Raw genomic sequence first — 16,436 nt, forward strand, 5'->3', positions numbered from 1 at the left:
ACTTTTATTTTGCAAAAATGCCCCTCGTCCTCTACTTTTAATTATCGTAATTAATCCTGGCTTGAATTACAACCAAAATTGATGGACGTGTCCAGTCCTGTGTCCACCCACGCAAATTATTGTTAATCGAAGGGCCATTTTGCAAATATCGAAAATCGGGTACTGACAGTTAACTAATCTAAAATTACAGTAATTTTGAATATGCATGCTTTCTAATAATTATTTAATATAATTTAAAATACCCTAACACACAATAAATGAAATAGATCAGTTAAATTATCATAATTATAAGTAAATGTGGATTCTACTAGAACATTAGGTGTGATATTATCAACTTAATAAATTAAATTAATTTTTATGTATTAATGTACTTCAAATATTAACCTCTATTCTATCCCTATTATTTTCATGCTGCATGTTTGCAAGTAATTATATAAAAACATAAATATTGTATTTCTTTTTCTTTTCTCTTTCGTTTTAAGTTAGCTCAAAGTCTGAAGGTATTGAAAATTCAAACTCTCGAATTTCTTGGTTGGAACATATGTTTTAATCAATTGAATTATACTTAAATTATCTTAATCGAAGGATGGTTAATAGTATTTTTTATATATGTATAATAACAGATATAATGTGTTATTTTGGAGACACAAATTTAATTAATATACTAGTTATGACTGTATTAATATACGTATATTTAATCTCTTGATTTGCCTAACTCAAGTGACTTACGTATTTATACCATCAACTGAAGATCGGTGGTTTGAATCTCCCAAATTCCCGTGTTGTTTAACTTTTAAAAAAAAAAAAAAAAAATCAACTTTCATTATACTTTTATAACACGTTAGCTTATTCCATGAGTATAGATATTAAAACTTTAGTTATGATACACCTAATAATCAATATCTATTCATGAAATAATGGTCTATTTCATAATTTAGTGTCATCTCAATTTTTTTTTTACTTTTCTAGAAAAAATAGATAGCACGTTGGCTAAAAAACGATAAAATAAGTAGTACATGTAAGCAAGCAAGTATAACTAGATTTAACGTGCTGAATCAAAAGATATATGTTACTCCAACTCTTCTGGTTCCTGGTTGTTTTATATTATTTAGCTTTCATCCAATTTTATTGGTTTCAAGGCATTATTTTATAACACAAAAGTCTTTTATAACTATTTAATTTTTTTAAAATTTTAATAAAGTTTGGACAGAGAATAAAAGAAATTAAACTTGGGTAAAGTTAAATATATTAAAAGAAGTGGACAAAATAGAATTCCAAGTGCAGGCAGGCAGGCGGGCGCAGGAGTTATTTTAAAAAAGAAAAAAGAAAAAAAAAAATTGGTATTAGGGAGTTATTTAATTTTAATCCCGCGAAGAGAACGGTGATGGTATTTATGCAAAGGACCAATGGGCGTCGACTGTGGACGAGGCGTAGGAACGTTGACGGAAGGCTCCTTGGATGGATAATAGATTAAGCATGAGAACGTTCAAAGTCTTCGCAGTCGCTGCTTTGCCTCGGTCAGCTCTTGTACTATACAATATCCTCTCTCACAATGCAGTTGCCGGCTTCTTCATCTCTTCACACTTTCACTTTCTTCTTCTCTCTGCTGCCATGGATTTCGCTTAAGAATCCAGTTCTAAGTAGTAACCTTCTGCATCTCTCTCAGTCTCAGGTTTGCCTTCTCCTCTCCAGCTTTTCTTTTCTTCAGTTTCTTTTTCTGTTTTTCTGTAATTTTACTTTTGATGGCTTCTTGGATTCCTACTGATGCTTTTTGAGCACCGCAATGGTCGAATTGCTTATTTCTCTTCCTCAATTCAGCTTCTTATAGTATATACAAACAACATATGAACTGAGAAAAGAAACTAGAAGAACATATTTGCAGTTGCAATTGCTTTCTTACTTTTTCATCTGCTTCTTTCTCTTTCGATCTTTCCTGTCTGATATAGGCGCGCGCCACACGCACACACACGAATGCCTTCAGCGCGCTCTCTGTCTGATATTTACAGCTTTCCGTAATTCCTTCTTCGCCGTTCTGATATATCCAGTAGTGTTCGTTGGATTTACTTTTTATGAAGGGCCTGCACGCTGATTTTCATTCAACTTCAGTAATTAAAGGAAAAAAAAAAAAAAAAAAAAAAAACAATTAGTAAGGCCAAATAGATTTCTCAATCCAAAAACTAAAAAATATTAGTCATTCTCCATCTTTGGAGCTCTATTAATAGGAGCAAGAAAAATTGAATTACTTCAGTAGCCAGCAACATTAAAAAAAAAAAAAAGAAAAAAAAAAAGAATTTTACTTACAGTTATTAGATCTAGCTGAATGTCAGAATTGTTGAGTTGGTGATATTAAAAGTTCACAGTTTAGGAATAGATGAAGTAAAACGTGAAATGTCGAGTCAGTGATGGTAAATTTCCATGGTATATAAAGGGGAGGGAGTAATACATGAAATGTCGAACAAGTGGTAGCAAATTTTCATTGTATTTTATTTGATGCTTGCCGGTCTTTTCTGAGGAATGTGTATTCTGTCTCCAAATGAGATTGTTTTTTTTTTTTTTTGGAATAGTGCATTTCGAGCTCTATTTTGATGAATTGTTTGGAAAGAAACGAGAAAAAAATTGTTGATATTTGTGATTGGATTACAATTAGTCTAAAATAGTAAAATCTTTAGATTTTGGTATTTCTTTTGCCTAGTCGCATTCTAGGTGCGCAAATATCTCGTAATTTGTTTTTGTCCATGTAATAACCGTTTGCTTATTAAAATTTTATGTACATAGATTTATTTTCAGTAAACGAGAATCAGACAGTGTTTAGTATTTTTATGCTGCCGTGGGAATTTAATGTTGATCTACAGATGTTCAAGACGTGCTTATTTCCGAATTATGTTTTTCCTTATCATTGGCACTCCAGAGGGAAATGGGCATTCTATTCATCATCTATAATCTGAACTCCATATGGAACATTGCTTCCTTTCTTTTCTTATGAGATATCTGTTTAGTTGCTTCAAATTGATTGATGTTGTTGCTTCTGGTTATATGGCGCTTTATTGCGCCCCGATATCACTAATTTATAAGCAGAGGAAGTCAACTTAAGTCCCGCATCATGGAGATTTTATTCAGTTCAGACTAATGATTTGTGTTTGTCATATCATGGGAAAAAATGATGTTTCTTGTGCACTTCTCACTCTTTTCCTTTTGAGCAATTATTTCGTTTTTAATTTGTTCAGTTCTCTAATCCTAGGCCTAGATACTTAGAAATGGCTTCCTTTGAAAAAGACGATACACCGATGCTATCAGACACTGGTCCACCATTGTTAGATGAACAACTGGGTTCTTATTTTCCTTCGTATGCATCATTGGCCCGGAGTTCATCGCTATCAATTCCAACTTCTTCTGGGATATATGTCAGTGATGCAAAGCTTGTTGGTTATACTGGTCCCTTACGAATTGAAAGAAAAAGTCCATTCCTAGAGAGTGGTTCAAAATATACTCGCCGTAAACCTGAAAAATCTTCACAGTCAAGTCCAGGTGTGACTGAAAGCAAAACTGCAGAGCCATTGACAGACAAATTTCCTTCTTTCAAGACGAATGACGAGCCTGATTGGGCCATTCATCACTATGCTGGCAGAAATGAACACTTAATAAAGTCTGGCCAGCTGGGAGTGTGCAATGATCCTTTCTGTATAACATGCCCAACATATAATTCCAAAGCATCGCAACAGAAAAGCTCAAGAATGAGAGGCATATTTGACCCTGAGGTATTTTCTCTCCCTCAAAGACCAATGGATTATTTTTACACATCATGCGCGCACAGCTATTCTTATTAGCCTCAGGATTTACATGATAGAATTGTTAGTTTCTTACCTATTTATGAATATCTCGTTTAACTCATGCTTGCAGGATTTAAGGGAGTCTTCGTCGGTGCTCATAGTTTCTTTAATGTAAAATTTCTGCATGGAGTCCAAATAACGTCTCTTCATGTGTATTCGTTTATCTTATCAAACGCAGGCTAACTTATTTATTTAACTATCAGGTTATTTTTGTACTTTTTGAGAGGTTGTAAAGCATACTGCCTCTTCTTGGTCAAAATTACACGACTTTGCTATTTTCCCTACTCCGTAATCAATCTGGAAGGAGGTCAATTGATAGTTCGGGAGGAGATGCTTATCTCCTTCCATCTTGTGTTCCTCCTTTTAGGTACTGAAAGCTTTGTGACTCTTATTTAAAAAAATATTTCGATTTTTTTAAACATTAAGGAAACTATTGATGCATGCCTAATCTCGTGCATCAGTTGTAACGAAAAGTTGATGCAACAGCGGTCATGGTCAAGGAGAAGTAAAAACAAGCATAGTATTCTTCTCAAACCTTCCTTGTAAGAGAACAATGTCCATTGGGGGTTTATGTAGTACCTAAGATGGATTTTTAAATTTTGTTGATTGCATCAATCCTTATGTTGTGATGCATTATGGACTTCTGAGTCATATTAGCCAACTTCTAGTTGAGGATACCAGGTCCATTTAGCAAGAATCTCAAGAAAAACTTCTGACGTGAAGATACTTGACTGTTTGAACTCCAACATAACTTGTTGGATTCAGCCTCTTCTGAATTAATATTAAGTCTCCAAGACAACAAGTTAGCACTTGGTCACCTTTTCATAATTGAGCCTTCCTAGTTCATATGGTTTGGCACAAGTTATTTTTCATTGACAATGATGAGCAAACGTACAACGGAAGGAGTGGTTAATAGCAGTGTGGTAAAGGTATTGCACCCAACTCCACCTATTTCACCAGTTCAGTTTGTACGTAGTGAAACAACATAGATAGATACCGAGATACCCATACCATTTTGCATTGCTCATTAGTTTAAGGACAATGGTATGTGCTTTGCTGGAGGTAGATGTCGTATAGGTCAGTGAAAATGCAGTCTTCATCCGTCGCCATGGTCATTGGTAAACATATAGGTTTTTTATTCACTTATTTATTTATTTTGGTGGCTACTCCCTTGGCAGTGAATGGATGTTCAAGTGGTTAGAAATGGCAATATTTGTTTGGGTTGTTACTGTTACCAGGTTAGTATCACCTCCTTCAAATATAGCGAAATCCTGACTGAAGCTTATGGATATATCATATCCTCCCAAATATGACAGATATGGGTAGTGGATGGAATAAACTAGGAGAGGAAGTAGTCAGCTATTTCCTTTGTTTGCACACGTATGCTGTCTAACAAACTCCTTTATTACATATTTTTATGTGCCAAACACGATACATTTCCAAGATTCTCTCAAGTGACCCACAATAGGACTGCGGTGGAATTCTTGCAACAAAAAAGGAGAGTGATAGGTAGAATGTGATAATGTACATGTAATGGTGTGAGATTCCATTGGAAAGTGAGCAGTCTCTCTATGTATCTGTTCCTTCAGCTAGTCCAAGGCTACCTTGACTCTTGATGAGGTGTTATTCTTCTCAATTTGTCTAGTAATTCTTGCAAATTCACTTTGGCTATTTTTTATAGAGAAAATAGTCAACTTATAGTGGTATTCAAGATAAAACATCTGCCTCCATGTTTTCCCTCCCTGTTTTGTATAGTTTGTCCCATGCGAATAAGTTTGCAGCGTATATTTGGTTACCTATCCTTCCTATTTTCCGTTCAAGTAGAAATTTGAGGCTTCAATGACTTCTTACTTTGGAATGCTAACTAAGCAAGTGTGGTATCAATTTCTTGAATGCTAAAACAATGGCCATAAATGTAATTATTCAAACCACATGAATGTACTTGGTAATTGTTCTTTTTAGGTTTAAGTTGTGCTATTTACATTTATCTCATCAAGTATTTTAATTTGGTATGTACATAACTGCAGTTCAAATCATGTTGCTTTTCTGAATGCTTACAGACTTGCACACAAGTTGGCGTGGTTATTTGATGTACACGGTAGTCGTGAAGGATGATAAAGTGTTAAGTAATGATAAAATATTAACTTACTATAACTCATCAGCTTAAACTTTTGAATTCAGTGGTAATTTAACATTGAACTATTCGATAAATAAATCATCTTCTATGATGTTTTTTTAAAGTTGAAAGGTTCAGCAACATGTTCTAAAACTTGAAATGAATCGATCAATCCTTACACGTGCTCGTTCTGTTTGTTCATCCTTACACGTGCTCGTTCTGTTTGTTCAGTTTCACAAGGATCTCTACGGAGAAGGGAAAGGTTGGGCAGTGAAGTTTCGGTCTGTCTGGTGCTTCTTGCTTCCGTATATTCCTGGAGTTATGAATCCTCATGCAAAAGTTGTTCAGCAATGGAACAAGTTTTTTGTTATTTCTTGCTTACTGGCGATCTTCTTGGACCCGTTATTTTTCTTCGTGCTTGCTGTCCACTTTGTATGGCTTTCTTCCTTTTCTTCCTTTTTCTCCAATCATTGAAATCTATAAGTATTTTTGGTTGGATTATGAGGGAGTTAAAATCCCCTCACCTCCTTTTTTCCTTTAAAAAGAAAACAGCTAATATTGATCTATTCTCTTTTTGACATATTTACTTTTTGTTTCTTATTTTTTTAGTTTTTCTGAGGGATACATTTTGTCTCTTAAATACAGTAATAGATTTTCTTTTTATTCAATGCTGTTTATCGAATCCGTGAACTTTTTAAAAATAAAAAATCCATGACCTAATGATTCTACCATCGCATGTACCATTTACTCTTAACAAATTGTTTAAGTTACTCGTGCAGGTTAAGAAGTGTATATTTATTAATTGGCCGATGACCACAACATTGGTGGTTTTCCGAAGCATGACCGATTTTGTCTATTTCCTACACATGCTTCTCCAGGTAGCTGTTTATTTTTCTTCCATCTGAATTTTAATTAAGACATAATTTATTCGTTGTTTACATGTGATAAGGTAATATATTTATCGATTACATAGCTAGAAGGAAATAAAACATGCGATCTTGTGTTTGCTATCTGTTGATATGAACCTTCTTATTCATTGTTTACCTGTGATAAAGTAATATATTTATCAAATTTTTATCTATCAATAAAAAGTTGTTTTTTATTGGGAAAGAATATTTTCTCAATAATGTTAGGAATCACGACTCTCCACAATGGTATGATATTGTCCACTTTGAGCATAAGCTCTCATGGCTTTGCTTTGGGCTTCCCCAAAAGGCCTCATACCAATGGAGATAGTATTCGTCACTTATAAACCCATGATCTTCCACTAAATTAACCAATGTGGGACACTCCCAATCCCAATAATCCCCTTAATCCTCCCCTCGAACGAAGCACACTATAAGCCTCCCCTGAGGCTTATGGAGCTCTCGAATAGCCTCCCCTTAATTGAGGCTCGACTCCTTTCTCTGGAGCCCTCGAACAAAGTACACCATTTGTTCGACACTTTAGTCACTTTTGACTACACCTTCGAGGCTCGCCATTCTTTGTTCGATATTTGAGGATTCTATTGGCATGGTTAAGTTTAGGGCATGACTCTGATACCATGTTAGACCATGGCTTTGCTTTGGGCTTCCCCAAAAGGCCTCATACCAATGGAGATAGTATTCCTCACTTATAAACCCATGATCTTCCATTAAATTAACCAATGTGGGACACTCCCAATCCCAATAATCCTCAACACATAATTGCTAGTGATATTTCTTGCTTATTATAATGTTTTATACTAATGTAGAACTAGAGGTAATTCATGGACAAGATATATTTGCAAATTTTAGTTTAAATACTACCTTTTCTGTTTGAATTTCCATTTTCTTTATTTTACGGTCCCTAAATTTTCAGATGTTCTAGTGCAGTTTTTCCAAATTTAAACGTTTAGCTTTATTTCTTAAAACTTTACTTAAAAAAACTATTTTAATTTTTATCGTTATTGTTTCATTTAGTGTTTAATAAGAACCTAAAGCTGTTGGGAAAGCCAATATCTAACCTACTCCACTTATCCATGTACACATTATTGACTAAGTGAACGGACGATGTGACCATGTTATGTTTGTTAATTAATTTATTAAAAATTAATGATGAGGACTAAGGTGGTTTTTTATCTGCAGTTTGAATGTTTGAATGTTTATGGCTCAAAATAGAATAAGTGCAAAAATTCTTAGACCAAAATAGGATTTGTATCACATCTTTTTTCCTTTTATATTTTTTTAGATTGAAGATGAATTAACTGTCGTATATTGAATTCTTTTATCCTTTTAATGCAAATGTATATTAAATCATATATATATGACAATCATATTTTATCTTTGTGAGACCTCAAGTGGGATATAATTTGTAACATTATTAATGAAAGGGCCAGTGTCATTTTCTTAGTAGAACATTACATATGAGTGAATTTAAACCTATGATCCATGATGGAGGCATTGATGTCTGACTACTTAAATTATGCTCAAGTCAACAAGAAACTACTACATTGGATATTATTAAATTTATTGAGTTGTCAAAACTGTTCAAAAATGTTTCTCTAAGATTTTTTTTCTTAATATGGTAATTATATATTTTCCTTTTCCAATTTCCATTAATAAAAAGAAACATGTCAACCATATCTCCTATAGAGGTCAAACTTCATAGAGTCATTGAATAGTTGAATAGGTCCATGATAAGGGAGGTAACACAAAAGAACATAAAAGAGGATGAAACCCTGGATAAAGAAACAATCAAATCTGATTTAGATGCATAATCTAGAAATTCAGACTAGGTAGACAATTTCGTACAATCGTTTGTTTTCTAGATCAATCTCTAACTACAAAATTTGACGTCTTTAATTACTTCCAGTTTAGGTTGGCTTACGTGGCACCAGAAACCAGAGTTGTTGGAGCAGGCGAATTAGTTGACCATCCGAAGAAAATTGCTAAGAACTACCTTAAAGGAAATTTTTTTATAGATGTGCTTGTTGTTTTACCGCTGCCTCAGGTACGCTGCCCCATCCCCTGGCTCACACGGGCAGACACCTGCTCAACTAATCCACATTTTGTGTAGAAAAATTTGAGGTCACCAAAATTGTGCAGTTCGATAACCAACATTTTCCTGAAATCTCAAGTTCTTGTAGAATATCCTGGTTTTCTGAATTCTAAATTTCAGAGATGCCCTTGATATATATTCGAATGTCTTTCTTATGGTTGTGAATGATTTTTTCTTTCTTTCTAATTTAGCATTACTAACCATTAGCTAACTGGTTCAATGTTATTATTATGTTATGCAAGATGTCTGGACGTATCAGTATCCAGAAAATGTGAAATTTCTCTCTCTCTCTCTCTCAGATAATAGTTTTTCTAATCCTGCCAAACTCTTTGGGGACATCTGGAGCAAATCATGCAAAAAATCTGTTACGCACTGCAGTTATGGCTCAATATATTCCCAGACTGTACAGGTTTCTACCTCTTCTTGCTGGTCAGTCTCCAAGTGGCTTTGTTTTTGAGACAGCATGGGCAAATTTTGTCATCAATCTTCTCACCTTTATGTTGGCTGGTCATATTGTTGGGTCTCTCTGGTATCTCTTTGGGCTTCAGGTGGACTTCCTATCTCTTTTGATATGCTTCATTTCACATCTTCTAATTTTTTTTAATAGCAAACGGTATCCCTTTTTCTCGCAGTTTTTCCTGCAGTCATTGAAAAATTTTTACTGTGANTTTCATTTCCCCCCCCCCCCCCTAGTTTTAAGTTAAAACACTCTGTCAGAGTACTTATAGGTGATATGTTGGAAATATGAATAGAATATTAGTAAAGGCATAGTGGTAATTAGTCAGGGGTCACGGGGAAATTAGGGATCTTAGAGGAGGATTATTTTGGAGGTTGTCCAATGTGGGACTTGGAGAGGGATGTAGCTCTCTCTACTTTTGATATTGCAATATAGTTCTATTTTGTGTTTCGTGTTGTTAGGATCCTAACACAGTCACATTGCATCTATCATGCATCTTTGGAAGCTTCCTAAATGGTTTTCTATGTGCTGCTTTCTCTCCTTTGGCTGACTCTGCCGGATTTTGTCATGGATTTTTCCTCAAGGAGTTTTATTTTGGGGGTGTTTGGTTGGGGACTTGTGATTTCTTAGTGCTACTATCCCTAGATCCTTTTGTTTGTTCGCTCATTGTTTCTGATTTTCTTTATATATTTTTCGCGGTTATAGTGCTCCTAGTTAAGTTTTTTTTTTTTTTTTTCTCTCTTTCTTTCTTTTCCGTCTCACTCCTTCAAGAGTTCGTTTTTTTTTTTTTAATATTTCCTTTTCATATTACCAATGAAAAGTTGTTTCTTGTTCAAAAAAATAAATCTTTAGTGAAAAGATAAACTTTTACTTATAAACTTGGCAATGTTAATATTCATCCTTAACTTTTTATTTCATTAATTTGAACTCTACGCTTATACAATTATTGCGCTTTTGTTCACTTTTGCTACATTCACTGACTTATTTGAACCTAAAACAATGTATAAAGTCTCTCAATTATCTAATTTCAATGACAATCAAGTGTAGCATAAGTTAAGCCTGTTAATGCTTAACATTCAAACTGAAAGGAAAAATCTCGCAAGAATAAAAAATTTCAACAGAAAATTAATTTTTGTGTCATCTTTCTTTGAAGGCCCATCAATTTTGTACATGTCTGTTCATAATTCATTGAACACACATGCAACAATTTTTTTGATGGGTTTTCAAATAAAAGTCTATTAGAAGGTTAAGATTGCAACACTTGTTCTAATTTAAGTCGATGATTGCAATACTTATACGTCTATAGTCCAATTTGATACATTTTGCCTAGTTTGAGTAAAATGGATTTTCTTTTCCCTATTATTTATGAGTATCTAATAGTTACATGGTTCCAATAGCAAAGGTACCCCTGTCTCTCTACGGTCATGCTGTTGTTTAAATTCCTACTCAGAATAATAGGTTCATTTCAAACATGTAAGCTGTCATTTTTTACATGAACTACATTTCTCTTTTCTTGAATCATTCTATGTTGTTATCCAGGGGGTGAATCGATGTTTTCGGGATGCCTGCAATCGCACTGGAAGTACGTTCTGCTTAGAATATATAGATTGTGGGCATGGGGACGAAGCTGGATATGACATTCAGGATTTACGGCGAGATCAGTGGAAAAGTAATGAGAATGCTACGGCATGTTTTGCTAAAGAAGGTTTTGATTATGGAATCTACCTTCAGGCTGTAAATCTTACTACAGAAAGCAATTTACTCACGAGATATACTTACTCATTGTTTTGGGGATTCCAGGTATTTCTCACCATTTTTTGACCTTGGAATTTTGACATTGATTTAGCAATGATCATATTCTCTCTAAATCCGACCTTTTGAAGTCGTTCAGCATCTGGAATTTGTACATCATGGTGCCAATATTTTATTGAATAGGGGAGGGTTAACCAAATTGTAATTGCATTACTGGTTTGTTTGATATATGCATACCTGGTTTGATATATATTCCGTATCTTCGTGCTCATTCTTATTCCTGTTAAGGATTATTGAGAGAAGTAGTCCCCTAATTAAGAGGNTTTTTTTTTTTTTTTTTTTTTTTTTTTTTTTTATGGTTTCTATTCTGTGATTGATATTCCAAAAAAACAAAAATAAAAATTCATCCATTCATTCATTCATTAGACAAGTCCTGATTTATGTTTCTCAAGTGCCGATAAAGACAACGAATCTCAAAACCATCTGTTTATATAGTGCACATATACTTAAAATTTCTAGACATAAATTCTCAATATTTTCGGATCACGTCTCACTTTTCCTAAGGAGGTTAAGGACTTATTGCACCTGACTTTAATGTACCATCCTTTCAAGAATAAGCTCTCCTATGGTAAATTTTATTATGGCTTTTTTTGGAATCTATGGTAAAATGAAATCAAAGAAAAGCTTACAGTAGATTCTTCAAAAATGTTATTTACCACGCTGTTTCTTTGTGTAAATTATCTAATACTTTTGCTTTCTATAGACATACCTCCCTCGTAAATTGGGAAGGTCTTTTATAAGCATCGTGGATAATACATCCCTTTAGTAAATTTCAAACATTTATGAAATTGTCTCTTAAAAAAAAAACAAAAAAAAATCCATAGTCCTAACGAATTCCTATCTTTTTGGTTTATTATTATTTTCTTTTTAATATTTCATATCTATAATCTCTTGGCAAAAGATGAATTAGCGATTAAGATTTATCAGCTAATGACACGGGGGACTATATTTTAAATTGGATTCTCTTTTATGTAATCTTTAAAAGGAATACAGGTACCACCCCTTGACATTTGTGGTTTCAATTGTGTTATGCAGCAAATCAGTACTCTGGCCGGAAACCAAGTTCCAAGCTATTATGTCTATGAAGTCCTTTTCACTATGGGTATTATTGGGCTTGGTCTATTGCTGTTTGCTCTTCTCATCGGGAATATGCAGATTTTTCTTCAGGCTCTTGGAAGAAGGTAAGGATTGGCTCTAAGGCTATTTTTCGCAATATTTACAAATATCAAAGGGAGGAGGTAGGTAAGAGTTCAAAGTTGAGTAGGATCAAATTGTAAACATGTATAAGTAGCCTAAATCTAAGAAGGTTTGTTACCTTATGGACTAAGTTAACAGTAATTATCGGGTTTCATCTAACAATTATATAAATCTCACATCTCCTAGAACTGAATTAATAGAATACCCTTGACTTAGCACTTTGTCTAAAAAAATACCCCTAAATTTTTATAAGCTTCGATAATAGCCTTACATCTATGGATTTGGCACTATGAAAGAGGCCCTTTAGTGCCAAATTCATTGAATCAGAAAACCTGCATTTATACTCAGACGCTCTTAAGTTCCTCTCAAGCCAGATATTACAAGAAAATTCTTCTGTGTTGTAAGTTGTAAGTTGTAAGTTGTTTGGCCTCTATTGGTGAGCAGTCTTTTGGTATGCCCTTTGTATTTTTTTTTTTGTTTCATTTTCTCGCAACGAGAGCTTTGTCTTACATTTTAAAAAATCACAAAGAAGTGAAGAATTCAATTGTTGCACCATACTGATACACACAATATGAGAGGAAAGATGAGAAATGGATCTCCTTTGAATCCTGCTGTTTGTATTCAAACTCATGATGGACAAATACCAAAGGAAGAAGCTAACGTTTCTGGGATAATTCCTTCCAAGGGCTATCTTGCGAATGGTAGAGCTCAACTTAGTCAGAAATTTGAAGAGATATTTGTAGGAGAAAGCCCTTATCCTTCAAGCTTCCAAAACTTCCTACACACACCTTGGTTAAGGTCCATCTCACCAAATTATCGTCAATCCAGTCGTCATGGGTCCCTCAAGCTTTTTCTAAAAAAGATCCAAACATAGGAATAGTGAGTAAGAAAGAGTTGTTAAATTTAGTCAAATTCTTTTTATACTAGTACCGTAGAGTATACATACGTTGGAGTAGAGATCAAGGATTGTGCCTATTAAATAGCGAAGTTCTTGGAAATGAAACAGAAAATTGATTTGGAAAACAACAAACCTTTCGCATTTATTTTTTTTTCAGATTAACCGTGTTTACTCCCTACGAGCAAAGATAGACGCACTTCTTTTTTTCTTTCTCGAAATCTAAATTTCTTGCTTTTGCCTCAAGTATTATCTATTAACGGAACCAATTATTTTTTTCTTCTCTCCAGGAGGTTAGAAATGTCATTAAGACGCCGTGATGTTGAGCAGTGGATGGAGCATCGTCGCTTGCCAGAGAGTTTAAGAAGGTGCGGTTACTTTATCATTTCTAATAATTGAGGGCAGTTATACGAGACCTGTTGTGATAACTTCCTCGTCTTAATTAAATTATACAGTTTCCTATGTGGTCTTGTGGTCAATTAAGTTTCTACAACACTTCTTATTTAAATTTAAAATTTTAGAGTTGGAATCTTGTCAATTTTTACTATTTATTTTCTGTTTTCTATAACTCTTTTTAGGGTAGAATTTGAACTTCCAACTTTAAAGAAAAGAGTAGATATTTTAACTGATGAGCTATGCTTATATTGACATTTTTATGTCTATTTTAGTTATGATTGGGTTACTGTGAGCATAAATGCTTTAACCAAACCTTAATTTTCCTTTGTTTTCTCTTAAAATCTCCAGCCAAGATTCTGTTTCTCACTCTACTTCACATTATTTGTGTACTTTGCCACTCTCGCCGACACTAGAATTCTTTTCTTCCAGTGCACAGTTGCAACCTATTTTCTAAAGATATAGAGGCTATTTGGTAGTTTTTTTAAAACATATTTTTCTGTTTTTTAGAATAGAACTTCGGGGAAAAACATTTTCTCTTATTTCATTTTAGGTTTATTTTTATGGATAACCCGTTTTTTTTAAGGATAATTGGAAATTATTCATCATTTAAAATATATATCTACATAGGATGTGGCTAATGAACTAATGATCTCAAGCGGACCATTTTGCCTTAACCATTCAAAATCACTTGGTTATCGTTCTTAAAAATAGTTTTGAAAACAAAAAAGGAAGAGTGCTTTGAAACAGTTTCCATACAAGATTGTTTTTCGTGACCGTATGTGGACTATAAAGAATTGCCTACCATAATTTGAAAAAGTTAGATGTGTGGAATATCAATTTTGAAGAAAATTTGACTATTCAATGTTTGAGTGAATTCATTATACATTTTTTAACATGTCAAATTTATTCTTATCCTGACTGAAAAAGTTGGCACTTCATCGTTAATGAGTTATGATCCTGCATATCCTAGCAATTGTTTCAAATGACCCTTATTATTTCCCTTTGTATAGGAAAGTACGACAGGCTGAAAGGTACAATTGGGCTTCTACAAGAGGCGTAAATGAAGAGAGGATTTTCGAAAATCTGCCTGAGGACCTACAAAGAAACATAAGACGACATCTCTTTAGATTTGTCAACAAGGTGGGTAATTTTATTTTTACTGATATAAAAAATATAGTAATATTATGTTTTACCCTCAAATGCTACTCCACATGTTGCATATTTGTTGTCTGTCGGAAATTCAATGACACTGAGCTTAGTAATATTATAACGGATTGTGGATTTGAACTGATGTGACAACATTTTGAAAATTTGGCTCAGGTGCGCATTTTTGCACTGATGAACTATGAACCTATTTTAGATGCAATACGTGAGAGACTGCGACAAAGGACATACATAGAAGGAAGTGAAATTTTTACTGCTGGAGATATCATTGAGAAGATGGTTTTCATTGTACGGGGGAAAATGGAGAGCCGTGTAGATGGGAACGGGATTGTGGTTCCCTTATCTGAAGGAGATGTCTGCGGCGAGGAACTTCTAACATGGTGTCTTGAGCATTCCTCCATAAACAGAGGTACTTGTACTCTCAATTCGTGTTCTACGCTTGCATTGGTGGGTTTGTTCTCATGGTTCTCAACTTTCAGTTGCTTCATTATAAGATGTCTAAAATCGAGTGCGATAGGCCCAGTTTTACCATATATGATCTTATTACAGATATGAAGCGACATCTAATTCCAGCACAAAAATTGGTCAGCAACCGGACAGTAAAATGCTCGACGAATGTTGAAGCATTTTCTCTCCGGGCTGCAGACCTTGAAGAAGTGACCAGTATGTTTTCTAGATTCCTGCGAAACCCACGTGTTCAAGGAGCCATAAGGTAATCTTTATAAACGTCGGAAGTTTTTTGAGTTTCTACTTTTAGTATCTCATTTCTGTTTGGAATTCCNAAAAAAAAAAAAAAAAAAAAAAAAAAAAAAAAAAAAAAAAATAGTTCCCTTCCAGTTATCTTGCCTCAGAAGAGAATTCCCTGTTTATTTGTGCAATTACTTTTCTATCTAAAGGTTAACCATAGGCTCTGCTTTCTATTCAAATGTTTAAAGCCTCAAAACCTTAATATGGAAAATCTTTACAACAGCGAACTCAAATTTTCATGCGACGCGCTCCAAATGTGAACATCCCCTAATCTGAAAGGCAGTGTATGTTTAAGAAGTCGGCCTTATTCACAAATGCAGTATTGAATGACAAATTGTCTGCTGATCGTACGAACTAACATACATACAATTTGTGGCAGGTATGAATCACCCTACTGGAGGTACCTAGCAGCAACGCGTATTCAAGTAGCTTGGAGGTACAGGAAAAGGCGTCTATCTCGAGCTCAAACCTCCCACTCTAACTACTAATTCCTCAAGGGAGGCTTTCTTTTTTGGGGAAAGAAAAGGTAATTGCCTTGTACATCCATCAGCCTGAGTTCCTATCGCTGTTAGTCCCTATTATTAGTTTTTGGTTAACCTTATCCTTTCATTGATAGTCAATAAATATATGTTCACATTGTATCATTTATTGATTTAAGTTAGTATTACAATCTCATTGAATTCAATAAATTTTTTTGAACTTTTTATTCTTTTTTAAAATTATGTATTTATCTTATGCCAGTTCTGTAAATGCATGAAAAGTGAGTAGATTTTATTTATTAAGGAAAAAGTTAGGCTGGTTGTTATG

The 16,436-nt window shown here is 34.1% G+C and overlaps 1 protein-coding gene across 2 annotated transcripts; it reads left to right on the top strand.

Annotated features, from left to right (window-relative positions):
- Positions 1–1,440: 1,440 nt before the first annotated feature.
- LOC111782949 (probable cyclic nucleotide-gated ion channel 20, chloroplastic) lies at positions 1,441–16,338 on the top strand. 2 transcript variants are annotated; one of them, XM_023663807.1, is made up of 14 exons: positions 1,441–1,672; positions 3,239–3,755; positions 6,175–6,375; positions 6,723–6,821; positions 8,776–8,913; positions 9,261–9,509; positions 10,958–11,218; positions 12,266–12,411; positions 13,613–13,690; positions 14,729–14,858; positions 15,039–15,291; positions 15,432–15,594; positions 15,853–15,913; positions 16,009–16,115. In XM_023663807.1, the coding sequence occupies exons 2-13, from the start codon at positions 3,255–3,257 to the stop codon at positions 15,887–15,889; spliced, it is 2,256 nt and encodes a 751-aa protein (XP_023519575.1). In that variant the 5' UTR covers positions 1,441–1,672; positions 3,239–3,254; the 3' UTR covers positions 15,890–15,913; positions 16,009–16,115. The 2 variants fall into 2 exon arrangements, with proteins under 2 accessions (XP_023519575.1, XP_023519574.1); XM_023663806.1 differs by lacking the exon at positions 15,853–15,913 and having other exon boundaries at positions 1,443–1,672; positions 16,009–16,338.
- Positions 16,339–16,436: the final 98 nt, after the last annotated feature.

This window comes from Cucurbita pepo, chromosome LG20 (assembly GCF_002806865.2).
Source record: "Cucurbita pepo subsp. pepo cultivar mu-cu-16 chromosome LG20, ASM280686v2, whole genome shotgun sequence".
NCBI classification, from domain to species: domain Eukaryota; kingdom Viridiplantae; phylum Streptophyta; class Magnoliopsida; order Cucurbitales; family Cucurbitaceae; genus Cucurbita; species Cucurbita pepo.

Excerpts from the sequence above, each read along its gene's own strand:
- LOC111782949 (XM_023663806.1), top strand. The coding sequence starts at position 3,255 with ATGGCTTCCTTTGAAAAAGACGATACACCGATGCTATCAGACACTGGT. Across the intron at positions 8,914-9,260 it reads TTGTTTTACCGCTGCCTCAG|ATAATAGTTTTTCTAATCCT; the intron begins GTACGCTGCCCC and ends TCTCTCTCTCAG. Across the intron at positions 15,595-16,008 it reads CGTGTTCAAGGAGCCATAAG|GTATGAATCACCCTACTGGA; the intron begins GTAATCTTTATA and ends AATTTGTGGCAG.